This window comes from Cygnus atratus, chromosome 4 (assembly GCF_013377495.2).
Source record: "Cygnus atratus isolate AKBS03 ecotype Queensland, Australia chromosome 4, CAtr_DNAZoo_HiC_assembly, whole genome shotgun sequence".
Classification (NCBI taxonomy): Eukaryota; Metazoa; Chordata; class Aves; order Anseriformes; family Anatidae; genus Cygnus; species Cygnus atratus.
Window position 1 is genome coordinate 77433044 of NC_066365.1, and position 27889 is coordinate 77460932.

General features: G+C 62.2%; 2 protein-coding genes across 3 annotated transcripts in view; one reads left to right on the forward strand and one right to left on the reverse strand.

Moving 5' to 3' along the window:
* Positions 1-27296, reverse strand: part of DCTN1 (dynactin subunit 1) — a 70061-nt gene extending 42765 nt beyond the window's left edge. For both annotated transcript variants that reach the window (XM_050710257.1, XM_050710258.1), the window contains exons 1-4: positions 27231-27296; positions 8942-9190; positions 4613-4691; positions 1619-1650 (exon numbers count right to left, since the gene is read on the reverse strand). In XM_050710257.1, coding sequence (XP_050566214.1) covers positions 1619-1650; positions 4613-4691; positions 8942-9169 — 339 coding nt within the window. In that variant the 5' untranslated portion in view covers positions 9170-9190; positions 27231-27296. The remainder of the gene's footprint in view (positions 1-1618; positions 1651-4612; positions 4692-8941; positions 9191-27230) is intronic.
* The window catches only part of LOC118260608 (dedicator of cytokinesis protein 2-like), a 58970-nt gene continuing 56989 nt past the window's right edge, over positions 25909-27889 (forward strand). Inside the window, exon 1 of the mRNA XM_050710595.1 lies at positions 25909-25948. Coding sequence (XP_050566552.1) covers positions 25909-25948 — 40 coding nt within the window. The remainder of the gene's footprint in view (positions 25949-27889) is intronic.

Genomic DNA, 27889 nt, shown 5'->3' on the forward strand with positions numbered 1-27889 from the left:
TTTCATGAATGCTACATTTTTCCCCCCTTCATAAATACTGTATGTCTCTTATTACAAACATTCTGAAACAATTTTAAAACCTCTCTTCCAGCACCCGACAACTCCCTCTCGCAGCCTTTATTTTGAGGAACCATAGTCTGGTCTGACCTTTACAGCACACAGTTTCACCTAGCAACCCTCGCACTAACTGCAGCATATAATTAAACCAGGGAACTAAAAAGTCATCACAGGCGGAGAACACAAGGGGAAGAAGATGCCACCAGCGCAGGGCCCTGCAATGGAAGGGACCGATCGGCCATTACACACCAGCAGGTAAGGGGAGCCTCAGTCAGCAGAGAAGGTAACCCTGCAAAATCCCCCAAACCCCTTAAATACGAGGCGGGAATTTCTTCTCCACCCTCTACTCTGGGGTCCACTGGACTCAGAGCACGAGCGAGGCTCAGCCTCCCAGGCCCGCGAGGCCGCTGAGCCCCTGGAGCCCCTCCACACGCGGGTCCCGTGCCCACGTCCCACCGTGGTGCAGGCTGACCCCGGCCCGGAGCACGGCTCTGCGCCGCCGTGGGGAAGTCCCCCCCGCTCCTGGCAATCGCTGGGACCACAAAGCCCGTGATCGGGCTGACGAGCTGCCCTAACGCAGGGCCGCGGGTGCTGAGCACACAAGAGGGCCGCCTGGCGAAGCCCCTTACCTGCAGACAAGCTGCTTTCCCTGGCACAGCTGCCTACGCACAGGAGGGGCCAGCCTGTCCCCAGGGAACATCCCACCTTTGTTCTGAAGCGTGCACAAAGCGAAGTCACCGTCCCCCCCAGCACCACCACAGGTTTCTCAGTACCTGTACACACGCGTGGCCATTTTGGTGCTTTCGCGCCTAAATAACTGTCTGAGCTTGTCTGGGGGTCAGAAGCATTTGTAAAATAGGAACCTGCTCCAATTTCTGGTACTTATGGAATACACGTCATATGTTTGGATACAACACGTACCCATTAATGCCTCAAGAGCCATCGAGATTCCTGGACAAAGATACTCAGAAGTAAACACACAGTTCCTCTGTAAGCCCTACGAACAAGCCAGAGAATGCTTATTTCACATATCCTGAGGAGCGCACTTCCTGCAGGGTGTAAGGGTGCTTTTCTGGTGTGTTTTGTTGTGTTTTTTTTTTTTTTTAAGGAACACAGCCAAGAAGCGTGCAGGACGTGCATGTTGCAATACTGATTGAACTTAGGTTTAAGTGTGTAACACAGACAACTGGGCTGGGAGCGTATTCCTCTGTAACTTACTGTTTTCTCATTGTTAGTTGAAAAAATGCTTCTTATAGAGCCTCGTTTCCCATGGGTTTCAGAAGAAATGCACTTTATCATTGGCACTCTTACTATTGAGCAAAGAATTGAAAAGGACTAAATAAGAGACAGGCTGGAAAACCTGCCCTTTTGGCACGTTGTGTGTGTGCATCTCCATGCACTTTTCCTGCAGGGTTGAAAAATGGAGCTTTTAGAGAGGCGATAAAAGTTAACGGAAGGAAAAACACTGGAGGGGTATGTGTGAGTCTGCCTCTCCCACTAATCACATGCTGCAAAGTGAATGTATCTCAGCAGCCTGCAGCGTTACGGGCTCAGCACTCACCAGTTTGCTGGCTTTGGCAGCTTCCAGGGAATCTGTAAAGAAAAACAGAAAGAAAACCATCAGCTTTGGCACAGCAGTCCCCTTGGGCCTGGCCTGCATACCAAGAGTGTCTGCAGTCCAGCGAGAGCTGGGGCATGCTAAGAGGACAGTTACACGTTCTTAAAGAGGTGGGAGTGGGGCAGAGCCCACGGAGCTCTGCATAAACCAGGACGTGGTGGTGTAACAGGGCATACACGTGTGTAGGAACAGGGACTCTTATTAGACCTGCCGACACAGTCTGAGAAAAGAGCCCAACGTCCAGACACGTTAGAACTAGGTCACGATACCCTTCTCTTCCTCCATTAAGTTACTGCAATGCAGAGAACCCTGAGCCACCTTCAGAACATCCCCTTATGGGAAAGGGATGGCAACCCAGCGACCCAAATGGCTGCATCTAACCAGCTGGACTCCAGCAGGAGAACCTCACAGGAGCATGAGCAGAGACACGGGCCTGGAGGGCGTTTACTCCACACAGCAAAGCAGGAGGGGTCCACCAGGACTGCCTGCAGCCGGGACTCTGCACACACACAGGACAGACACAGGAGGTCCGCTCAGGGACACGTCCAAGCTTCCCAGCCCTGTCCTGCCCTGCCCTGGTGCAGGACGCCGCGTGTCACTTCCCCGAGGTGTCACTTCCCCGAGGGCATCCCCAGCCCCAGAGCCGCAGCCCTGACAGCGCTCGGGCTGAGCAGAGAGGGCTTCCCACTTCTCCGGAGCCAAAGCCCTGCGACATCCGAGGTCGTCCTCCAAACCAGCTGCACCCTTTGCTGCGCTGCTGGGTGCCCGATGGGTCCACGAGCAGCTCACAGCCGCAGGGGGTGCTCGCCCCCTGCTCTCCCAGCTACAACCCAGAGTTCAATATTGCCAGTTCGATATTGCTGCTGGCCCAGCAGCAAGCACGGCAGGGGCACCTCGCAGAGGAGAGAGGGGCCGCCCGCCCCACGCCTCCCGCTCCGAGCAAGGCAGGTGCTGGAGCCCGGGCTGAGACGTCTGCGCACCAGGTACCGCAGAGCGGCTGCGGCAGCCGGCACCGACATTTCTATGGCAACTCCCTGGCACGCAGCCGGCGGCGTGTCCTGCCCGGCGCCACGGAGCAGCTCCTCCAGGGCGGCCGCTGCAGACGGCAGCGGCACCGAACCCGCAGCAGCCCCGCAGCCCCAGAGCTCCACAGGCAGCCCGTCCCCTCCCGCGCCGCTCGGCGGGCTCCGGGCAGCGCAAGGCGCGCGAAGCGGTGCTGACGCTGCGCGCGGGGAGGCGCAACGTGACCCGCTTGTGTTTCACTCGCTTTGTATTTCAACGAAAGAACCAGCAGCGGGGGGAAAAGGGCCGGAGCATCACTGCAGGAAGCTCAGTGAATGCTGCTGGCAGCGACAACAAGCCTCAGAGCGTGCTGAAAAGGAGGAGGCAGCGCTGAACACACGCCAGCGGTGTGCTGCGAGGAAGCAGCCGCAGGCCTCCGGGTGCCGCAGTCGCTGCTGGTCTCCCCCAAAGGTTTTAAAAGAAACCGGCAGCCCTGCAGCACGCGGCGTGGAGCCTCAGAAGGGCTTCCATGTAACGAGGGGGCACCCGATCTAAAGGCTCCTCACGCTGACCCACACGCACCTCGTGAAGTTAAAGGCAGCAGCATTTGCTGAGGAGCCGTGCTACGCCCAGAGGTTCGTTTGTTCCTCCTCCCAAGGCTGCCTCCGTGCAGTGACCCACGTCCGGTCTGTGTCCGTCCTGTGCTCCTGAAAGCATCGCCCACTCCCAGCTCTCAGGACTTTCAACGAGGGTCTGACAAGCCCCGGCCTGTTCCTCCTGCCTAGCCCCCAGGAACTCAGGGATGAGGAGAACGACAGCGGGCTCCCACCTCTGGGAGCCGTGTAGCTTTTTGCACATTCAGTGTTCAAAAAGGTGAAGGCCATTAATGTAAATTCAGAAAACCCAGACCTACAGAAGTGGGGCAAGAAGTGCTTGCACTGCTCCACACAAGCTCCTCATCCTAAACGAGGATAGAATTTTGACAAGAAAAAACAAGCCCTCACCTGGGAAGTCTGAACTGACAAACAGTGAAAAGAGCATACAAATGCTAGGGAGTATTTTCGTTTACCGTTAACATCAAGTAGACAAAAAGAACAGACTGAAGTCGCACAACAGACTGGGCTTTCCACCACTCTGGAGCAAAATGACTCAATTCGGACCCGGGTACTAAGCAGAAGAGTTTTCCTCTTTCACATTAAGCCCCGCACCCCACCACCAGCGCTGGCTTTACCAGCGCCCCGTTGAGCTGCACGTGCTGAGGGGACGACCACAACCAAGAGGCGGGGGCACAGCAGCCCCAGGTCCCCGCTGCAGCTCGGGGCTCCCTGGAGGAGGCGGGGGGATGCCAGGAGACGTGAATGCCAGCTCACTTCCCCTCCACCCCGGGGACACCAAACGAAGCTGCTGGGAACACCCCCTTCGGAGCCAATCATCCCCCCTCGGATGCTTGATGCGGCTGCAGGGTGGCTTTCAGTTGTGAATAAAGGGAAATTTTGGTTTCTACTAGCCAGGAAAGGAAAACAACAACAACAAAGGAAACAACCCTACTCGGAATCACTAAGCATGTGTTCAACAAATGCTCCACACACAAGAAATCCTCAGCTTGGCACGCACAGCTTCCTGTCCTGGACAGTCTGCAAACAATCAGACGGGTTTTCTTTTTACCCCCTAAAGCTCCTAGGATCCCTAAACGTACCGCTAAATAATCGCTCAAAAAATGGGCCTCAAAGGGAGGCAAGCCTGACAAAAGGAAAAAAAAAAAAAAAGAGTAGACTCCAAGGTAACAGAACGGGGCCATTACGAAGCAGCCTGATGACAGGGAGCGAAGGAAGGCTCAGCGCAGAGCACAACGCGCCCACAGCTCGAGCCCCCGGAGCAGAGCGTGGCGCTGGGCACAGCCCCGGCAGGACACGCAGCGCGGCACGGCGCCCGTACCTCTCTTGGGGACCTTCAAGGCAGCGGAGTCCGGCGTTTCCGGGGACGTGGTATCAGCTCCATCTTCAAACACCTGGATCTGGAAAAGAGCGCAACAGCCATCAGTGCAGAGAAGGGGACGGGCGACCATCTAACGGCCCCCCTGCAGCAGGTTCATACAGAGACTACAGGGGTTTTGGTGCAGATTTTTGTTTCGGTTACTCAAGTTCAGATGTTTGACCATCTTCCTTCCCGCAGGCTTCCTGAAAAAGCTGCGTGTTCACTTAAGGAAGAAAAAGTCAAAGCTCGGGATTCAACCGCCCAGAACATCGGTAGCAGCTTCACGGTCGCCCCACAGAGCCATCAGCTCACGAGCCCGGGCTGGTGACCAGGTCACGTTACCGGCACTTGGCAGAAAGCTCTTTTTTATTTGTATGTTTTGTCTTACTAATTTTAAAACCCTTCTCCAGCGTAAGGAAAACTGCTTTTCTCTGAAACACAGCAACTCCCGCGCTTCAGAACGCCAAGGCAGCCAGCAGAGGGGTCCGGCTGGTTTTGCTCCCAGACTGGAAGCTGCCCGGGGGAGCCCGCGAGGCACAGCCAGGAACACCTCCAGGCCTGAGCTGCGCCAAGCTACCTAGGGGTTGAGGATCTGGGGTTTTCTCTCTGTCAACTATTTCTGGACACACTTCTGCCTGATAAACATAGAAAACAAGACTGGAAAGGATTAGATCACATCCTGGAAACCATTCCTCAACCTCGGAAGGCCAACACCACCTGAATTGTTCCTGACGGGCATTTGCCACAGCTACCCGCTCTGTAAAAGTCTTAAGCATGGGAGTTCAGTTTAAAAATAACATTAAAAACAAAAATAAAATCCTGTGAACCTGCTAGTCACGGTTTCCTTTCTGGAAGATGCCCAAGTATCATATGCTTAAACGAAAAGAAGCAAGGAGACCGATGCCACAGGAATCATTACGACTGCACCAATGCTGAAAACACTCAAACCATGGTTTAAAAAGCGAGGGAGAGGCAAGTTTCCCCTGAAATCATACAGAAAGTGCGTTGCCGACACAGCCAGGTACGCCTGATGTCTGAGCAGCGTGGCGATGCAGACTTTCAGAGCCATTCGCTAACAGCAGCGAGACAGAAAGAGGCGAGGACGACAGGACGGCGATCTGCTGCGCCTCGCTGCGCCCTCGGGACTCGGGGTGCTCCTGGGGTCCTCCTCCGGGCGCCAGCACCAGACGTACCCGGAGATGGCCCATGGCAAGAGAAGGGACTAGAACGAGGCGCCTGTGGTTTACGCTGGAGAAGCACAGCTACACACGAGATGCGCTGCAGAAGCAGGACTAAGCTGAGTCCCTCTGCCAAGCAGGAGCAGAAGAGCAGCCCCACCTGACGCCAAAATCGGTGACATTTCCACGTAAGATGACGCACATTCAGAGCTACGGCCCACATCCAAGCCCCGGGCAGGCGTGACGCTGAGGCTGCCAGAAGCCAACGAGCCAGCCCCCGGTTGGAGATGCCCGTCCCAGAGGCACGGGGACCATCCGTGGGCACGGACATCCCCACCGCTGCCGCAGCCCCACGAGGGAGGGAGCCCTCCCGGCTCCCAGCCGCAGGGGCCCATCCTGCCCCCCGTGGGGGCACTGTGAGGGGGGGCACGGGGCCGTCATCATCCCAGGGCTCCCAGGCCCCTCTGCCCCTTGGGCAGCGCAGGGCACTGCCGGGATGCACCCCCCCCCCGCAGCTGGCGAGGCAGAGCAGCGGGGAGCGGATGCACTGCGTGGGCTCGATCCTTCCCCCAAGCTGCGACTGGCTACAGGCAAAGCACAGCACTTATCTGCAACTCATCCACACCCGGCCTGGGATCCACCTCCGGGGGAACCGCGGGAAGCAGGCAGAAACGTGTACCTGACTGCCAAAGGTCTCTGACTTTCCGCGAGTACGTTTTTAAAGCTGAAACTCCAGAGCAAAGGAAAAGACCAGGAATACTGCTAGGCTTCACTGATGCTGGTATCACCAGCACTCATTTCTGGAGGCGTATTTTTAAGTGGAGAGAACAGAAAGCTAATCTTGGAAATTTCTTAAAAACATTTTACATGTGTCCAAGACGAGCTTATATGGACACAGTCCATCTGCTCCGTGAGCAATGAGAAAACCATGTTACTTTTTTCCTTGAGAAAAACCATCGCCATCCAGAGGTCTGACACTGCGTGTAACCACAGGAAAGCCACCCGCTACGTTGGGGAGACCAGAAGTGAATGAGGGGAGGAAGCAGCAGACAGATTTACAGCCGAGAGCAGAGCAGAGCACTGACTCCACTAAAGGGAATCCTGCCATCTTCCATTTGCATCTAAAAACCAGTTCTTGAAAAATTAATGCCCCAAAAAACCAGAGTGACCGTTCCAGATAAGCCCTTCTGGTACAGGCCAGCCCGCCCGGCCCTCCTGCTGAAACTCCTCTGGGAAGCCGTGCTCCACGAAAAGACGGCTCTGAGAAACGGCAGAAGGGAACCGAGCCGCAGCCCCGCGCTGCACCGGGCACGAAGTGCTGGGCTCGCAGCCCGCTCCAGACACGCTCCTCGGAGACCGAGCTCGCTAAGTGCATGGTCTGAATTTTTGGGTAGACCTGTGTGGTGCCAGGAGTTGGACTCGATGATCCTCGTGGGTCCCTTCCAACCCGGGATATTGTATGATCCTGTGATTCTAACTTCACCTTCCCACACCGACCACGGGCCCAGAGGGGTGGGCGGCGCTGCCAGCACCAGTTCACGTCTGCACCCCCAAACCAGGGGTTTGCCCTTCCGCAGGGCAGAGCGGCACAGAAGCTGCTCGCTGTCACCAAGGAGAAGCCGCTTGTTTTTAAGCAATCTGTGGGCTGCTCAGCGGGGCCGTGCGAGACAAAGACCCAAACCGCTGCAGGTGAGGCGGCACAGCACACGGCTCCCCTCGGGCTGGTTCCCGCAGCGTGGCAGCTTCCACATCCCAGAAGACACCGCAGAGGACCTTCGGTTTGTCCCGCAAACACCCCAGCGCAACGCCACGCACGAGAACCTTTCCACCACCGTCCTCCGTCACCAGGTTTTGAGCTGGAAACTCCTCTGCGAGGCCCAGGGCAGGCACAGCACCACGACCCCAGCACGCCAGCGCTGCCAGCCACGTGTCCACCGCTGCAAGTCCCCAGACGCCAGAGACACCAACAGACTGCCCCCTGTGCCAAAAAGTCCCCAGCACATCCCGGTCCCGCAGACCAAAGCTTTTAGTTGTAACTCAATACCAAGAGTTGGATTTTCTTTTCCAGCTGGCGGGCTAGGCTGAGAGGCAGGCCAAGGAAGCCAGGTCCACAAGTCCCAGCAGAACAGCCAGGAGAATGTTCACTTCTCATCCGTGAACTGTCGCCGTGCCCCTGGAACCGCACAGGAACCGATGGCCCTCCTGACGGCCGGGACAGGGGATGCCAGGGTCCAGCTCAGGACTCGTCTCCCAAAGCGGCTGATTATCCCTGCGCTTCTGCAGTCACCCACTGCCAACGACCTGGAAGCGAGCCACCACGTCTGGTGGTGCAGCAGGAGGGTTCGTGGAAGGGGAACCAAGCTCAGCACTCTGCTTCGAGCCAAGCTTAAAACAATGGTTTTGCACTCAGGGAAGGAGGAAAGGAGCTGAACGCCTCTCGCTGCGACATCGTGCTTGGAGCACAGCTACCGGTGCGACTACAGAGCGACGCCACCTTGCTGTGCTCGTGCTGTGTGAAGACTGCACGGAAGTTAAAAGGGAAGAGACTTGTCTGCACATAACCGAGATGGCTAGTTCCTACCTGGGTGCACGAACAACGAGAGCTCACCAACCAAACACCCAGACACAGGTCCCAAACCCTACTGGGGATAATGGAGCTGGTAGCGCGCTGAGGCAGCACACAGCAGGCAGATTTGTACTCCTCGTTTCAGAGGCGAAGTAAAACCATCCCACACTGTCAGGAACTCAAACTTTCTTCACCCGACTCATCTGAAAACACTTCACTACAACCCCCCAAGGCGGACTGAGATGCTCAGTGAAATGGGCAGAGGGGATGAGTGCCAGGCTAGTACGAGCCACAGCTCTGGCACCAGCACTGCCTGCTGGTGAGGCTCGTCTTTGTGGCTGGAGCTGTTCTTTCCATTGCACAGTGGAAGACAGAGTCCCAGAAACATTAACATTGTGCTCCCTGGGAGAGAAGGAAAAGCATTTTAACTCTCCCATCAGTAGGTGCAAAGAGCCATTTTCCTCTATTCAACCAAGAAATCCAAGAGCTACACAAGCACGGCAAGCTGAAGCCACTGCAGGACACACGCACATGGGAGAAGCGTACCTGCGACTGCCGCACGAAGATGCCGTGGTTTTCTTCACAGGTGAAGTATTTCCTGCCCTGCACGGTCCCATCGTTCTTGCCCTTGGCTTCATCCAAGATGACACCGACCCACTTCCCCGTGGCAAACAGGGTGGCACCAACGTAAGCCACAGTACCACGGTGCCCCTTCCCGATGACTTCTACTCTGGAGCCCACCTTCAGGGGCTTGCTGCTGGCTTCCGTGCTCATCCTGGGGCCGGTGCTGGACGCCTGCAGAGAGAGGACAAGAACAGCACGTTACATACAGTCAGTGCAACCAGACGGAAGAGCGGCTTGGACGCCGGTGCCCTGTTCCCTGCACGGCTGGGTTCCCAGCGCGCGGTGCCCTCCCAGCACCCTGCCCAAAACCAAGGGTCGGTCCCCGCTCGCACCGTGCTGGCCCTTCTCAGGAGCGAGCGAGATGCCCTCCCTTCCATTTTTGCTGCCCACAGGCATCACAAACAGCAGCAAAACCACCGACTGCAGCTCGTCAGCTTGCAGCAGACCCGCTGCCCTCAGACCCAGTTTGTGCAGTTTTTAGAGGATCGCAGAGCAGCTCTGGAAAGAGCTGATCTAAGGGGCCGATTTTAGTGCAAGTCTCACTTGCCTCAGTGGTCCTGGCTGCATTCTGCTTTCACTACGTCGGCAGCTGCCTAGGGCTCTCCAGCCTCTTGCACTACACAGTCGGGAACAGAAACCCCCGTGGTGGAGGAGCTCCGACAGCATCGTTTCCTACGCCTCGACCACGCGCCCTGCGGCCTCCCACCGCTGCACCAGGTCCCGCTCCCTGCAGGACCGCGAGGTCACAGCGCTGCTGGGCAGAAAATGCCACCAGGAAACCCGGTCAGCTTGAGGCATCGCCATCTGAAACACTTGGTCACGCGTATGTCACTCTGCACCCCCAGAAATCAGGCTTGCTGCCCCAGTAGGTGCCTCTCTGGTCAGGCGAAATCAAGCACGTCGACCAACTCCGTTAGAGCATCGATAAGGAGGAGGGTGAGGAACTCGATTACAGCGCCTGGGACCCTCAGCCTTATCTCAATTCTGCAACCTCAGTGAAGTTTATAAGGGGGGGCAGGCAAGACCGGCATTGGGATCTTCTCCTGCCACCGCCCAGGGCTGCCTCCTCTAAAATGCAACTGCACAAATAGAGGAAATTTACATTATATTGCCATAGAGTTAAATTAACCGTATACTTTAATGGTTTGAAAATTAGTGCTCTACCAATTGTGCCTCCTCAAATTTAGCCCTTCAAAGGCTCCTACTTTTAAATATGGTTCAGAAGGAAGGGGGACATCTGGCCATTTGCTCAGTTGCACGGCTCGGTGTGACAGCGTGGTGCTGTCCTTACGCCAGTCCCCAAAACGAAGCAAATCTTGGCATTTACATCACCCCCTTTCTCTGCCGCTCTGTTTATTGTGCAGAAGATATTTTGTTCTGATTACTGCTGGGTTTGGCTTAAGTGAAAGAACATCCTCTCTATTCCGACGAGTGCACTCAGAGACGCGAAGCGGCAGAGGAGGGAACAGAAGGCTTCTGTCTCTCCTCCGAGCCATGAGGCAGGAAACAGCTGAGCAAGGGCAGCGCAATCGGAGGGCGCGCAGACAAACGTCAGGCCCCAAGCAGGACTCCCGGCGCTGCACTGGCAGGCAGACGTCCGCCAGAACAAAGAACCGACAAAGCTCTGAAGCTTCTACCTGGCACGTGCAGCAACCCAGATCACCACCGTCAGCAGGCCAACCACCAAATTATTGCCTTCCCTCGCGTACCGAACACGTTGGTTCTGAACGCAGAACGTCCCCATGGTGCTCAGGGCGTGCTGTGACGGGGCGCTGGGACAGCAGCTTCCACACAACCGAATTCCGCTTTCCATCCAAATGCAATTGACAGAAATCAAAAGCACAAAATCTCTTTTATACAAAGAAAATCACTCATCAGTTTTAGCAAAAACAACAAACAAGACCTCAAGTCTAAAAACTCACGCTACACATTCAGATAAATGTCTGCCAAAACATTGGATCACCTCATTGTCAGGACTAGCAACAACGTTCTGCAAAATACTTGGAGCCATAAAATCTGCGTCCCACTAGCTACAAAACATGAGAGCAAAGCTCAGGGAAAACAGCAGGCCTAGAGGAGGACAAGCAAGGTTCGCCATTTAAGCGGAAAGCCTCCTGCTCAGCGACGTACGAACCACCGCCGTCCTGTCGTCCACCCTCCCGACACCTGTGGGTCCAATCCAGGGGTCCAGAGAACGGCACGTGCGGGGGCTCGGAGCTGCCCACGGCTTGGCACAGCTCAGCACGGCTTGGCACGGCTCGGCCACCAGGCTGGGGCAGTGACTCCTGCGCCGCTGCTGCCAGCCGGTCGTGGGAGGTCTGCATCAGCGCATTGGCCAGAGAAGCTTTTGAAACAGAATACGTGTAGAGAAAATGGGGAAGCGCGACCATAAACCAACGATATCGCACCTGTAACGTCACCGTGCCATCGCCTCTCGATTTGATCAACAGCCTGACCAGTTAACGGAACGCACGTAGCCTTACGTGAATTGATAAGGCAAAAAGTCGTTCTGTCTACGCGCAGAAACTCAGGTCCAGCCCCGCAGAGCCTCTGCGACCCGCAGCGTTCAGACCGCTGTTAGTTACTGACGACGCTCCCCAGGTCCGGCCCAGCCTGCGCCAGGGACCGCGGGCGGCAGAGGGGAGGCCCCCAGGCAGCACCGCGGTGCCGCGGGTCCCCGGGGCCGGGCAGGATCCATGCCGCCAGGCAGGACCCACGCCGAAGCCCTCGCAGGAGGGGCAGCAGGGCACGACCCAGGACCACGAGGGGGGCCGGGGGCAGGAGCTGGGGGGGAGAAGCCCAGAGAGGCCTTGGGGAGGCAGAGCAGGAGGCGCGGAGCGGCGGCACGCTCAGCCGCATCGCGAGGGACGAGCTGAGCACCACGGAGCCCATAGAAACAGCCCCGCCAGGCTTTCACCGAATTAGTCTCCAAACCGTTTAGTTTTTACTTTTTCTACAGCGTCAGCCTGCAGGGAGGCAGCAGCCAGACGGGCCGCAGGGGGCCATCACGTCACCTCTGCCGCAGCAACACCAGCCCTGGTCTCGGGGGCCGAAGGCGGGCATCTGGGGGGCACTTCTGCACGGCACCGGCACCAGGGCCGAGGCAGGGCTCGGTCTTCATCGCCTCCTCCCCAGGGTGCGACCAGAGCAAAAAGCACGCCTCGCAGCGACCAGGAGCCTCGACCTTGAAGCAGGCGGACGCGGCACGGCTCCGCACCACAGCAGCCCCCCCGCCTGCCCCCCGGAGCGGCCTGGCCCGGGCACCCTGGCGCAGGGGGAGCTCGGGGAGCACCGGCGGGGCTGGGCGCAGCCGTGCCGCTGCCGCTGCTCCTCCTCGGCCCCGCACGAACTCCCCAGGGAAGAAAATCTGGGACTTTGCAGGGAACAAGACTTTTTTTCTTTTTTGATCCAAAAGATCTTCAGGGCCTGTCTTACAAATTATGCAGCAAAGATGCATATGGGGAAAAAAAAAAAGGCAGCAGCATATCTTTGTTCTCTGCCAATGCTTCTCTAGAGACCACCCCCTAGGGCTCAGCAGCGCGGCCGGACGAGAGGATCACCTCGTCAGCCCCTTCCGAAGTCCCGCCACATCTCACTTGCAGCGTGCTCAGCGCGGATCTTCTGCCGCCGTGACGCCTTTCGGTGCCAACGAGGAGCAAGTGGCCGTGCAAGATAAAGCCACTTCCCTGCACCAAACCGTCCTGAGGCTGCAGCTATACCCAGTTACTGCAGCAGAAAGATGCTAACGGCAGGCTTTGCCGAAAGGGAACAATGGGAAAAAAACAAATAAACCACTGAGGCAGATCAGCGCCTGGCAAGCTCGTTATACCACGGCCGTCCTGGCACTGGAAAGCCCCCGCTTTGCTGTCAAGCAACTGGAAAAATCAAAATGCAGGCAAAAGCCTCCAGGACGTGCCATTTTCCTGACTCCGAACAGAAATGGAGCACAGGGCTGCTCTCCGCAGCTGTATAAACAGGCAGACCAAAATAATTCATGTCACCAGAGCAAAACACAAGATTATGTGAATCTATTGTAAATCTCTTGAGTAGTCTGAAAAAAAACAAAAAAACCTGCCCACTCAGGTAGCGTTCCCTTGTGCAGGGTCGTTCTAAGCGAGTTCTAGCATTTTCCTCTGTAAGGAAGGCAGGGCTCTGTATTTCCTCACCGCGCACAGCCACACAGGTGAAGCGTCTGAAGGTTACTTCAGAACTGGCACAGCACGACCGGAGGCGCACAGGAGCCGAGTTCCCTTTGGAGGCCCCCAAGGACAGCCGGGAGGACGGACGCACACCTCGGCCTGCCCCGCGCGGGGAGCTGCGCCGCACCGCGCCGTGCCAGCGGCCAGCCCGCGGCACCCTCCACAGGGCCGCTCATCGCAGCGGGTCCGGGCTAAGCCTCCAAGCCCTGTGCACGAGCAGGCTTTGAGCCACGGGGTGCCCACCAAATGCTCACGTACACCTTCCAGAGAATCCCCGCAGGCGCCTGGCCCCAGGGGCGCACACGATGTCACCCTTCCCGTCCCGTCCCGTCCCCTGCTCTGGCCACCGGCACATCACCGCGTTTCTGTCCTGGAGCAACAGAACCTCACCCAAGGTGGCCGGTCCATAAAACCGAGGAAGATCAGCCTTGGGCATCCGTTCCCCTCCCTAACGCTCACACTCTTCAGAAGGAGAGCGCCGAAACCCGCCCGCCCCGCGACACGGCTCCAACGAACAGAGGCTGAAGAAGCACTCTAGGGCCGTACCGCCGGGTCGGGCACAGCCGACAGCCAGGCCGGCAGCAGCCTCCCCGGCTCCTCCACGTACCGACTCCTCCAGCGACCTCCTGCAGCTCCCCGCGCCCCAGCCAGGGGCCCGGGGCACCTGCAAAGCGCCGCCAGGTGAAAACAGGAGAGCGGCCGCCTGTGCTTGGTGGCACGTCCCCGGCACAGGAGGCCACGGCCCCCGAGGGCGCAGGACCCCAGCGCCGGCCTCCTGCACGCCGGCAGCCTCCACCCCGCGGGGACAGCACCCCGTCAGCAACAGCGGCACCTAAAGGGGTTCTGGCTTCATTTACCCCCCGGCTCCCCGCCACCTGCACGAACACAGGTCAGCCTCACGGCCTGTTCTTCACTCGAGTCATTAGACGTTACAATTAACGCAGCAGCGTTAGTAACACGCGGGTATGCGTCACCTCCAGGAAGTACTGACGCGAGCCGTTAACGTCTTCCTCACGTCTGTGATCTCACTGATGCTGAAAGAGAGAAGTTAATGTGATCCGACCTAGCAGAAGTAGGTACGCGTGTATTCAGTCTCGAATTTAAAATTATAATAATTTCGTAAATCTGTCAACTAAGCTTTCTTTTCAAGAAGCAGGTCGGAAGCTCGCTAGTCTCCCAGTGTCCCTGTGCTGCGCCCTCCCCTGCCGAGCACGTCGGGAACTCCGCAGAGCATCCTTTCAGCTCCCCGGCTGTGCCGAGGCCCGAGCCTGGCGCTGTCCAGCCCCACTGCCCCCCTCGGCTCACACAAGGCACAAACCGTGCCTCGAAGGCCCAGGGGCTCCTCCGCTGGGATCTGTGGGGCTCTAGCAGACGACTTCTAGCGATACAAAACCCATCCTGAACACAACGGCAACAACAGGACCGACTAAAGAGGAAGATCCCTAAGCTGCCGGTCCTTTCAGAGCAGGACTTCCCAACGCACGGAACACCTGAGAAACCTTTTTACAGTTGTATCGGTCCGAGTACAAGCCAAGGACTGGCACACGGAGGCTACAAGTCACTGCCTGGCAGCAGGCGCTGCCTCGGACGGAGCTCCGGAGGCCGCGGGCAGCCCGAGGGCGCAGCGACCGAGCGCCCCGCGCATCTTGTACCATCGTCCCCAGCTCGCGTGGGGCTGAATCGGGGTGCAGGAGCTGCGCTCGTGAATCCTCGCGCTGCCAGATCGATGCCACGATGAAAGAGCTTTTTGTGGCTGTGTGGCCGCGCCACAGAGCCTTCCGGAGGGTCTGAGCTGAGGGAGCTCTGGCGGTGGGAGAAGGGCGCTCTCGAGGCGGCCGGGAGAAAGCCCCGTTCCTCCAACGCCTGCGAGCGCTGCGCTCCTCCACCTGCTGGTCTCCGTGCGGGGCAGGGAGGCCGCCCCGAGGGCTGCCCCAGCGCCTCCCTGGCGGCATTCAGAGGACGCGCGGAGGTGGTGCTTGGGGACGTGGCTCAGGGGAGACTTGGCAGTGTGAGGTTCACGGTCGGACCTGCCCATCTCAGACGTCTTTTCCAACCTAAATGACTGTGATGCTATTCCCAGGAGCCACGCAGAAGGGGAGCCCCAGCACCGCACAGCCACCGGACAGCGAAGGCCGCCCCCAGGGCGCTCAGCACCGGGACGCCCGCTCGAGCAGGGCTGAAGAAGAAGGCCGAGCCTCCAGAGCACGGCGCAGCTACAGCGATGTGCAGGGGAAGACCCCAGACCCTCGCCCCAGAGGACGCAACCCAGGGATCCCCCCGGCGCTCGAGGAGCTTCACTCACCCCGCCGCGTGCTGAAACGCGGGCCGAGGGGCGCCGCGCTGCCTCCGCTCTGAAGCGGCTTTCACGCTCAGACGGCCCCTGGGACGTGTGTGACTGCTGCCACGTCCACCGCCAACCTCAGCCTCTGTTCCCAAGTGTAACACCAAAATACAGCCCTGGTGAGCACAGAGCGCTTCAGGGCCGTGCTGCTGCTGCGCAGGTAAGCCCGACGCTGCTACCTGGCCAATTCAGCGCACGTTTTGGTCCATTTCTCTGCGTCCGTTTGGTAATCAGCAGTAATTTTTATGGAAGTCTTTTCCAAATCTTAACGTTCAGGAGAGATGGGAGAGCACAGAATAAGCCCCCTAACATATTCCAGCCCCCAGGAGTGCTCTCTGACTTCTCTTCGCAACAAACTCCAAATAAGCCAGGGGAACAAAGCGCGGTGCTCCAACGTGAGGATGACGGTGCAGGCCATTCAGCACGGCCTCAAGCTGAGCAGGCCGCGGTAAACAGCCCAGGTATCTCCCCGAAATCCTGGAGAGTGCACGGCTCAGGTGACGCGCGACAGCTTTGCTCCGACCAGAACCGCAGGAAGCAACCCAGCCGGAGCTGCGGAGAGCCGGTGGGGCACAGGCCGGGATCGCCGCTCTCCGCGCCTCAGGACAACCCGTTACGCCAGGGCTTTCTTCTCTGGCACTTCAGCCTGTCCCGCGACCCGTGCTGCTGTCTGTGTGCCACACTGAAGCGAGCACCAAGCTGGCTTCTCCGACGGCTGCCCTGCCTGACGAGCCAGGGGCCGCCCGCCCGGCCGGACCCGAGCCTGGAGTTCCCAGAGGGATTAGAAGCAGCGCCATTACCGCAATTTCAGATTTAAAAAGGGGAGAACAGTGCGGGCTGGAAATCCCGCCTTGCCCCATCGACCTTCCCAGAGGGATGGCCGCTCGCTCAAAGCCTGACGGGGAAGGGCAGAGCCTGCCTGGGGAGCCCGTGGGGGTCTGCCCCGTGCCTCCCAGCGACAGATGTGCCCCCAGCCATCCACAGGGTGAGCGGGGGGGTGAGGAACACCACGAAGCTTGGGGACGGTCACCTGGGCGTCACGCTGCCCAACAGGGCAGCCGGTGACCCAGCCCAGAGCTTCCTTGGGTTCTTCAATAGAGGTTCCCCCCTGATCTCCTCCTGAAGCACACGGGCAGAGCTCTCCGGGCCGGCGCTGAGGCTCTGGCAGCAGCGCGAGCACCTCAACATCAGCCCCAGGTGCTCGGTGCCCCCACGCGAGCTTCTCCAGCAGCCCCTCCGGCACTCCGGACACCCGAGCTTTGGGCACTTGGAGCACTGTGCTGCCGGTGGGTGAGTAAGGCTGCGGGGACCTCCGGGCTATGGGGAGTTCCAGCAGACCCACGCGAGGGCAGAGAGAAGCGGCTCACACCCTGACAGGCTCCCTGGGGGCCCCCAGGAAGGCTGTTTAAGCACCAGCACGGACAGTTCAGGACAGCTCCCGCCCATCACTCCCACGCAGCGGTGGACAAAAGGGCGAATGAGCCACTGGATTAAATTAAAACAGAAACCGGCGGCCAAGCGGGGACCCGCAGGCACAGGCTGGGGGGAAATCGGGCAATGGGGGGCGCAGCCGCAGGGCGTCCTTCCCCCAGCCACCCGCCAAGCTGCCGCCACCGCCCCAACTCCCCACGCACAATTCCCTCCGTTGTTTAACGATACTGATGATTAGCCACTGAAAAATGTCTGTAATTTCAAGTGACTTAACTTGTGATTCGAACGCGATTTGGGTCACTGCTGTGCTTCACCCGAACACGACAGCTTCAGCACTTCGCTGCATCGCAGGGGACAGCCCAAGGCACATCTATGGCATTCCTTCCAGAAGCCAGGCACGTGGGGACGCCTCCCTCCAAGCAGACACGACTAGTTGAACCTCAAACTGCCATTCAGAGCACAGATCAAAAGTTTCAGGCAAACCAGGAACACAGCAACCGCCTCCGAAAGCTCCCATGATGAGATTCGCGACCACAGGTTCAAACGCTTCCAGCCTCAAATCCAAGAGGTGCCCCAACACGGCTGGAACACAGGAGGACCTGCCGGTAACCGCGGTGCCTGCTGAGCCCAGCTGTTGCCAAACGCACGACGTTCGGTGCTGCTGTGCCGCCCCGGCTCGGCGGGGGGACTGCCGTGGGGTCGCTGGCACACAGGCAGAGCCCTCAGCGGTGACAGGCGGGTGGCTGCTGGGTGCCCCGCAGGGCGCCGGGCTGCTGCTTCCCCGCAGAGGCACCGTGGGGCCCCGTGGGGCCAGAGCCCTGCTGCACACCCACCGCAGTCCTGCTGGACCTCGCCTGCTCGAGGCTCGGAAGCCAGAGGTCAGAGGCAAAGGGCTCAGGCATCACGAACACAACGGCACCGGGCGTGTGTGGCAGGGCCTCGCCAAAACCCTCGCGCAGCCCGCCGAGTGCCGTAGGGCAGCCACCATCCGGCCCGCCCCGCAGGGCAGGCTCAGCTTCGGTCCTGCAGAACCCATTTCACAACGCAACTCGAGAAACCCCCGCGGACACTGCCCGCAGCCAGCGGCCGTCCGACCCGGCTGAGAGTCAGTGCGGCTACAGCACAGAACTGCCGGCACGCAGCCTGAAAGCCCACCTCTTCGCCCCGCTCCCCGCACCAAAACGGGGGCGCTGAGCAAACGCAAACTCCCGGGGCCGAGCGGTTGGAGGCGACAAGCCGAGGACATCGCTCTCCCAGCCCACCGTCGCCGGTAAGGCTCTCAGCCCCTCTGCAGGGCGGGCGAAGCAGCTCTCCAGCCCTGCGCTGCGACCGGCGTCCCTCGGCCCTCCGCACGGAGCTGCCGCCTGCAGCGGCCTTTGCCGCCGCCGCCGCCTCCAGCCGGCCACACAAACAGCCCCTCGGCAGAGGCCGTGTCCGCACGAGCCCCCCGGGCCAGGGCCCACCCGGACGCCCCCTCCCCGCAGCCCCGGCCTCGCGGTGCCCAGCCCGGCCCTGCGGACAGGGACCTGCGGCCGGCCATGAGCCGCGGGGCTCCGCCGAGCCGGCGGCCGCCGACACCGCGCTGCTGGTCCCCGGAGCGGCGAGCGACCAGGACGCGGCGTCACCGCGCTGCCGAGGAGGCGCAGAGCGACAAAGGGGAACTCGGAAGCAAGGCCTCGCCGCGAGGCCGGTGCCCGGCTTCAGTTGTGCTGCCCACCGCACAGCCCAGGGTTAACTGCAACACGGGAAAACCTGGAAATGATTTCAGACACTCGGAGGGTCGCTACCTCGCCACGCAACCTGGAAAATAAGCAGACAGGAAGAAAAAGCCCACGGTGGAGAAAGGAAAACAACCCAGAATCTTTGTGCTGAAAAGCCCTAGAAAGATTCTGTCATCACCGGAGGCTCAGCTGACACCTCGCTGCATTATCCGCGACAATTACCAGCACAGAAAGCCTAATTTAAATCAGAAGGACGCAGCCACCACCATAATTCAGACAAATTTATCCACCCACCGCAGATCTGAACAGATACTGGTGGGGATGAAGGCATCGCATTCAGGAAATAAGCAAGCACGGGAAACACAATCTCAATTTCAGCACAAAAACAGACGCAGTTTCACTGCAACAGATAGCATTACGGTGCAGAACAATATCTCAGGGCACAGCCAGGAGTTGGTAAATAAGTTTCCCTCCCCCCAACTTACCCGACTGTACGTGTGTCTCTTGCTCTGGGCCATGCTGCCGCCGGCTTTTCTCTTTATTTCAAGGGTTCGTTATTTTAAATAATGCTCTCAGTTCATGGCTCGCAGCGATTCAGCGGAGGCTTTTCACGTTTCAGCTGATCTCATCGTCCCTGCGCCCCCCCGGCGACGCGCTGCTGGGTCACAGGGAGAGGGGAGAGGGCCCTTTTCGGGCGGAGGATGCTCGGATCGGGGCCATGCAGAAATCCAGCCCAGCTGATGGAGACTACTCTGCGCTACTGCGCTCCAGGCTTGTCACCGCGCCGCCAGCGCGCTGGGTCCTAACGCTGCCCGGCTGCGGCGGGCACCGCAGGAGGATGCTGCGGGAAGGCCCCGGCGGGCACCGGGGGCTGCCCCACGCCCCCTGGGCTCCCGCTGCTGCCTGAGACCCAGCCGCCCCCCCCCAGGCCCTCTGCTGCCGGCCCCGGGGATGCAGCGAGGCTGCGGCGGGCGCGTCGGCCCCGAGCCACGTCCCGGCCGGCACCCAGCAGGGCCGCGGCACCAAAGGGTTAATCCCGGGCCCGTCCCGGATCAATACTCGCTGCCCGCCGCTGGTCCGGATAGATGCCCGGGTAAAACCATCAGCCCCCCTTCCGAAGCCGCGTTAATTGCTGCCCTGGCGGGGCGGAGGGAGGGGCACGCAGGGTGCCCCCCAAACGGCTCCCACCAGCGCGTGCCGCGGGCTGCAGCGGCCACGAGGAGGGCGAGGAACTGCCCGACGGCACCCGCGACCTTCCGAACGGGCGCCAGGGAACCCGCTGCTCAGGCCTGCACAGGCCGGGGACCGGGGCTCCGCAGAGCCCGGATTAAGGAGCCAGCCCAACGCCCGCACCCGGGGTCCCTTGGCTCCTGCACGGCCCCGCCGGGCGAGCGACGCCCCGGGGCGACACGGACACCGGGCCGGGCGCCAGGCCCGCATCAGCCACGGGGTGGCCTCAGCCCGGTGAGGGCAGCGCGCCGGGGCCAGGGGCTGCCGCAGCGCCCAGCGAGCCCCACGGGCGGGTTGCCGACGCCCAGCCGTACCCCTCCTCCGAAGCCGAGGCCACGCTACCCGTCGGACAGGCACGCGGCGTTCAGCACGCCTACCCCCTGCTCCTGCGGGAGGCTGGCACGGAAGGGGAGCTAAAGGCTGCCGATCGCTTCCTAGCGCCTTCTACAAGAACGTGAACGTCCGACTCCGTCATTTCTCCTTTCCTCCGGGCTGTTTTAAAGGACATACAGAAATCCAGCCCAAAAACTATTGGGAAGGTTACAAAAAAGCGAGACTGTCCTCCCGTTCCCCTCTACTCTGTCAGCTCCAGCACAGATCAAGGACATTAGATGCAAAACCTGCATTACCTGAACAAGATCCGAGTGAAACACAACCAAAGTTGGTCAAACACAACAACAGTACGAAAAACCAAAACCAGCGTCAGCTCAGCCAGCCCGCGCGCACGGCGCGGCCGCGCTGGGGCAGCAAGGGGCACCCGCCCGACGCGTGCCTCATGAACGGCGCTGGGTTGTTGGGGCCGTCGGGTCCCCAGGGACCCCACAAACACCCTCCGTCCGGGACGGCCCGGTCCGCACTGATTACCGGGAGAGGGAAGCTGCAAAGCAACGTCCAGGAGCGCTCCGACGTGCTGCCTGCTCCGTACAGCCGCCTTGTCCCGCTCACGTCTCTCTCTCTCCAGCTGCTCAAAACCAAGCCAACATTTTGGGCGGAGATCGCAAAACCCCGCGCACCGCGATCGCTAAGTGACACCGGGCGGCGCGGGGCCCCGCTGGGTGGGTGCTGGCAGCCCCGGGGCACGGGGATCTTCGTTCACACTGCAGGAGAATCCCAGAGTCATGGGTCGAAGAAATCCCCTGGCTGAAAGCGGCCCCCCTCTCAGCCTTCCCTCGTTCTTCTGCAAGGATTTTGTACGCGTTCGCGCTGCCTGCTCCGTCCCCCTCTAACAAATACTGCACCAGTTTTGTTCCCTTACAGAAACTCCATCGAGTGCTTTTAACCCGAGGTGGAACCACCAGTTCCCGTCAAGTGCTTTTACCCAGAGAGGGAAGCGCCACCTCCGCCGCAGGAAGGCTCCCGCAGCACCCTGCCGGGATCTGGGAGGCTGCGCTGGAGGGAGCGGCGCCGCCCCGGCCGTTGGGTTTACTTCCTCAGCACAGCTCGTCCAGACTTCGCCCCGCGGCAGCAGCGGCCCCGGGCGGCTCCCCCAGCGCTCCCAGCTCCCCCGGAGGCCGGCAGGCGTGCGGCAGGGCAGGGCAGCAGCACGGCGTCGGGCGTTCACAAACGCACTGTGAGACGGGAGGAAAAAAGGTTCCCGTGACGAGGCACGGGGCAGGCTCGGGAGATGCGGATTCTGAGCGCCCCGGTGTCCTCTCTCCTCCTGTGACCTCTGGGCCTCCGAGGCTGGCGCAGCGCCGAAGCAGCCGCCGGCTGCGGTGCGGAACGGGGAGAGCGCGGCCGGCACCGGGGCCACCGGGCACGACCACCTGCAGGGCGCTAACCCCACGCGCTGACGGCGCTGTGTGCTGGGTGCGCTGGGGGAAAGGCCGGACGACAGCAGCGAGATCGGGCCGAGGACAGGGATGAGAACCGGGGAGTGACTGCAGGATCTCGGGGGGACCTCGGAAAGCGCAGCCCGGGAACAGCGGGGCGCTCTGCTCCCCCTCAGACCGCGCAGCCCCTGCTCTGCCTGCAGAGCCCCGCCAGCAGCAGGACGCACGCTGAAAGAGGCAGAACGCGCAGATACGGGGAAGGCTTTCCTCTCACAAGGCCGGCTGCGGCCAGCAGGGTATTTCTGCCATTTCAAGAGAGCACGACAAACGCTACGTGGCTAATCCCCCTCTCCTCCCCTGTCCTGAAGCTTCCTCCACGACGCCCGAGGTGCGGGCAGCTTCCAGTAAGCATGGGTACTGAGTTGTTAACGTCCGCTTCGGGGCAAGTTACAGCTGCGTCGGAAAGCTAAAAGCACGTATGCAAAACCCGACGACATTTGACGTGTAAAACAAGCCCCCGACGAGCCCCAAGGACAGTAAGACAAAAGGAATTTTAAGCTTCCCCAGCGCATATGAAAGCTGCAGAATAACTGACAAAAAAGGGGAAGAAGCCTCGGTTTCAGGTCACTTGCAGCTAAATCACACCTTCCAGCGGGAGACGCCCCTGCCCGCAGCAGGGGTCGGAACTGGATGATCGTTACGGTCCCTTCCAACCCAAACCACTCTGCGACTCTGTGAGACTGACGTTGGAGCTACTTGCCCTAGCACGGGCGGGCTCACAGCACCCGAAGCACGCTCCCCTCCATGCCCCCAGCGCTGCGGCTGGAACCCGCCTCCGTTTTCAACAGGACCATGAGGCGGCCGGAACGCCGGGAAGCGGCCGCGGCTGCCCAGCGACGCTCCCCCAGGGTCCCTGGGAAGCTCCCCACAGAAAAAAGAACCCACACGGCTACCGAAATAGGTCGGGAACGAGAGCACGGCACCTGGAGCGCACGGAGCACTCTGCTGCTGAAAGGGAGACCGAGGGGCGGCAGAGTCCAGCCCCGCCGTAACCGGCCGTCACCCAAAGCCGGAGGCCAAGGGGCAGCGCGGCCGCGTCGCTGACGGCAGAGCGCAACCAGGCCGCAGGACACCAGCTGCGTCTTCACACCTCCTGCGTCCGTGCCTAAAGCACAAACAGAAGAGCGCGGGCCTTTGAAAACGGGTTTGTGGATAACCGCGCGCTGAGCACCGCGTCCGGTGCCTGGCAGAGCAGGAGGGATGGCTGCGCCTCCAGGGAGACCCCGCTCCCAGGGCACCGCGGCGAGCTGCGCCACGCGCCCCCAGCTTCACTTCCCATTCCCCGCGTGAACTTTGGGGGAAACCTAAACCCTGATCAAAAGACCAGAAGCCGATGTTTGACAGCACTTTTATTAGGTAACTAAAACCGCACCGTGTGGAAATACGAGACGTTTTCTATGATTAAAGCACTCTGAGGCAGCCTTAAGCAACGAACGCAAAGAAGAAAAATACCTGCGAGATGCGGCTGCCCGCCGGCCACGGTGCCGCTGCAGGACCAGCAGGCTGCAGCCCAGGGCCTGCTCCGCGTCGCAGTGAACAACTCTTTCCCCTCCCACCCCAAACTCAGACACAGTCATTTTCGAACCAACTGTGTTTCGGTCAAACAAACTAAGCGAAACAAACCCCCCGGTGCTTCCGGGGGCTGCCGCAGCTACCAGGAGTGCAGCAGCACCTCCCCACAAAGGCGCACCCAAGTTTCCGACTCGCGTTACAGCTCTGGCGTAACCCCGTGCGTGAATTCCTTCCACGGGCTTGGTCCAACAACCCACAGACGTGTCGGCCTAAAAGAGGCCGCGCTTCCAAACGACAAGCGACGCCCAAGGAGCAGGCGATGAAATCCGAGCGGCACGGCTGCCCCGCCATCGGGGCTGGGGCTCGCAGCCCCCCGATGTTGGGGGGCACCCTCGCCTCCACCACCTGCTCCCAGCCGCGCCGGAGGGGCCTCGGGCCCAGCCCTCACCCCGGCAGACGCCCGGCGCTCGTTCCTTCGCCAGCGCCGGCAGCCAGCAGCAGGCAGCCCGCACACCCCCGTCCCACCTCTCGGGGGGCCGGCAGCAGGGAGCGGGGCGCCCCGGAGCACCCAGGCCAGGCAGGCGCCAGCAGCCCGGGCACCAGGGCAGGGCGCGGGGCCGCGGCCCCGTTTCGGGGTGGTAACACGCACCTCAAAGCGAGAGCTGACCGGGTGCTGGCTCGCGGATCCGACTCAGCAGGCGTTTATTGGCGCGGGAGGCTGAACTAGACCAGCATGGGGCATAATTCACGCATCAGGGTCCTCCTTGCCCGAGCTTGCGGCAATCTTCCTTCGCCTGCAAAAGGGCGGAAAACGTCACAAACCCCGCACGTCGCTCCTCGGGGATCGGCTGGGGCTGCCCCCTCCCCGTCCCCTGGGGGCCGGGCCCCGCTGCAGGACACCCCCACCCAAGGGCCCCGCTGCAGGACACCCCCGCAGGCCTCCCCGAGCCCCGGGAGCCACCCAGCAGCCGCCCCCGCTGTGTGTAACGCTGCCGTCAGAGCACAGCTACCACCCGGCGGCCGAGGAGCGCGCAGGGAGGCCACGCCACCAGCCTGCGAGCTGACGTCGGGATAAGAACCGGCCCAGGGCAGCTCCAGCACCAAGAGCCTAGCTGCTCTGGGCAAACCGAGCAGGAAGTCCACAAGCCTTCAGAAAGCTCCTTGCTTTTTATTTAGGAAGAGCAAGATGTTACCCTGCTGTGCTTATCTTTGTACACACGCACACAGAACCGCTTCAGCACAGCTTTCTGACTCGTAGGTGCCTGAGTCTGCCAGCAGACTTTTCTGCTGAGAAAAGAAATCCTGGAAACGGCACGTCAGGCTTCTGTCTTCACCGTGTCAGTACAAATCCAGACCAGCCCCGCTGGGTTCAGGACTCCCTAATGAACCCCTCAGCTACGCACGCCCCTCGGGTGACCGGAGGCCACCTGGGGTCCCTTCTGCTCTCGCCCCGGGCACGCAGAGATCTCGCTCTGCCCACTGCCCGCTCTGAGGCCCGCTCTCAGCCATGAACCCACCGCCGCCCAGCAGCGCGGCAGCACAGGGGAGGCAGATTTCTGCCCCAGAACTGGCACAACAGCCAGAGCAAATCCCAGCGCCAGCTCCTGTCCCAGCGCTGCCAACGCCAGCACAGCCGTACCTCCCTCCCCCAGCAGCCACAGGCGCGAGCCCAGGCACAGAGAGTCTGCGGGGCCGGTAACACCTCACCAGGGTCCTCATCTGGGATAACACCCAGCACTGAGCCATCGCACTGCCCCGTGAGCCCTTTGTGCTTTCCAGGGGCCTGCACCCCTCACCTAATTCAGACCGCGGCCTTTGGGGACATCTCCCGCCCCGTCCCTGGGCATCTGCGGCGCAGGGAGGTCCTGAGCCACCCGCAGACCGCAGCGACGTGCCTGCCGGCCGGCCACACGGCCCATCCTCCCGTACAGGTGCTGGCCTCCCAGACCAAAGCACCTGAGCCCGCATCACGTGCCAACAGCATCAGATGCCAAAAAGCGTCATCGTAACTGTGAGCGCCCCGCAGCAGCAGAGAGGCTCGCGGGACAGGCAGCAGCTTTGGCAGGAGCGTCGCGGAGAGCTGCCACAGCCGGTGTGCCCTTGCCGGGCACAGCCCCTGCGACACCGCCATGGGCGCTGAACTGCTCAGCGAAAGCACTGGAGCGAGCCGGGCAAGGTTTTGGGGGCCCCTCGCCCATCCCTACACCAGCTGACAGGAGCGGGTGAGCGGCACGGCACCGCTGGGGCAAAACGCAGCCCTGCCTGCGTACGGAGCCCCGCAGCAGGACAGGCGGCTGCCGCCAGGCACAGCGCCGTGCCGTGCCGTGCCGTGCCGCGGGGCAGCCCAGCCCGGTGGCAGCAGGAACCAGCCCCAGGCACTAGGACCCCGCGGGCGGTGAGCGCTGCGAGCCTGCGCCCTGCACAACTGCAGCATTTCCCAACCGAGCGGCGGCCGAGCAGCGCCGCAACAAAGCCGGGCAGCGCCGCGCCGGGAGCTGGAAGCCGACGGCGCTCCGCGTCCCTCCCTCGCGGCCCGCGTTCCGCGGTTTGCTCCTCCGCCGAAGCCGGGCCGCCAGCACCGCAGCCGCCGCGCCTCGCGGGGGAGCGAGCACCGCAGCGCAGGATGCCGCAGCCCCGTCACGTCGCCCTGCTCGCAGGGGCAGGTCAGTGCCGGCCGCCCGCTGGTTATTTCGCAGCTCGGTATTTCACAGCCCAGCTCCTGCCCGCGGCCACCAGCCGGCACCCGCAGCTGTCACGGGTTTTGCTCGCCCCAAGAGCTGACGGGGACGCGCCTGCTCTGCCTCGCTGCCGCAGGGCTGGGAGCCGCCGCAGCCGTGTGTCGCTCCCGCTCCCTCCGGGAGGCTTCGACCAAAGTGCCGGGAAAGCAGCCGTCGCATTTCAGCGCCCACGCAGCCGCCTTCGCTTCCCCGTCGGAGCAATTACCCGTAACAGACCTCTCCCCTTTGCCAAATTACGGAATTCCTGAGCAAGGGGAGCCCGTTTCGCCCGGCGGCACGTAACTGCAGCTGCCCCCCCGTGCCCAGGGCAGCACCCCGCCTCCCACGCACGGGGCGGCGTTGCCCTGGCCCTGGGTGCCCTCGCCACCCGGAGTCACCCAGGCAAAGGCCCGGCACAGCGCTCCTCGGTACGCCGACAGGAAGATCCTGGCCAGCCACAACAGCCCCTGCGCGCCCGCTGCCAACTTTTCTCCTTGCCGCTTTGTGATCGCCAGGGGTTTTAAGCAAGCAACCAAAACCCTGCGAGCCCTTCGGGAGCCGGAGCGAACGCCCCCGCGATTCAGCTTCTGCAAGCCCTGCGTGGGACCTGGGGCTGCGGTAGCACGTCGGTACGGCACGGCCTGCAGAAGGACGGCCTCTGCTCCCAGCACCGCCGCTCCCGCAGCCCCCGGTGCATTCCCAGAGACAACGGCGAGGAACCAACCGAGGGCCCGCTGCTGCCCCGCCCGGCTCCCAGGAAGGCCGGGGAGCCCCCGGAGCGCCGGGGAGCAGCGCGCGGCCCCTGCCCCGCCCGGGAGCTGAGGGGAGAAGGGACGGGACCCGGCCGAGGCCGCGCAACGAGACCCGCACGGCGCCCGGCGGGACCGGCCCGGGCTGCGGGGGCGACCCGGGGAAGGCCCCGAGGGACCCGGCCCGGCGGAGGGCTCCCGGGGGGCCGGGGCCGGGGCCGTGGGGCGCGGCTCGCGGGGCGCCCCCGAGGTACCGCGGCTGTGAGGGGGGCGCCCGGGGGGTGCCGGTAACGGCCGCGGCGCCTCCGAACCGGCCCGGCCCGGCCCGGCCCCGCCGCCCCCTGCCGCCGGCGGAGCGCTCGGCGCAGCCCGGACCCCGCGCGGGGGGCTGGGGGGGGCCGGGGGGCTCCTCCCCGGGGCTCCTCCCCCGCCCCCGCCCGCCCGGGGGTCCCGGTGCCGCCCCTCCCCCCGCCCGGTACCTGCCGCCGCCGCCACCGCCGCGCCCCGCGCCCGCCCTCGGCAGCCGACGGCACCGCCCCGCCGCCAGGCCCCCGCCAGGCCCCCCCGGGGCTGCCCGGCGCCACGCCGCTCCGCAGGGCCCCGCCGCCGGCAGCGTAGCGGGCCGTCAGGCGTGGCGCGGGGCAGCCCGGCGGGGAGGGAAGGGCGGAAGGGACCTGAGGCCGCGCGCAGGCGCAGTGCGCGGGCTGAAGCCGGCCGGGCGCCGGGCGCTCCGTGGCGGGGGCGGGGGGGCGGGGGGGCGGGGGGGGCGCACCGGGCCCGGCCGGGCCGGGCGGGGCAGGGCGCGGCCGTGGGGCCGGGGGGCGGGGCCGGGCGGGAGCAGGAAGCGGGACGGGACGGGACGGGACGGGACGGGACGGGACGGGGAGCGCCGCCGGTGAGTGCTGTGGGGTGCGGGCGGCCCAGGCCGCTCCCCCGCCGGCCCCGGCCCGAGCCCCCCCCGCGGCCCGGCCCGGCCCCGGCGGCAGCAGCAGCGGGGCCGCTCCCCTGGGCCCCCCCCCGGGCCCCGGGCGGCTCCGCCGAGGTCGGGTCCCGGGGCCGGGACCGCGCCGCCCCCCCCGCGGAAGGGGCCCGGGGTCCGCTCGGCCCCGGGGGGCGGCCGGTGCCCGGTGCCCGGTGC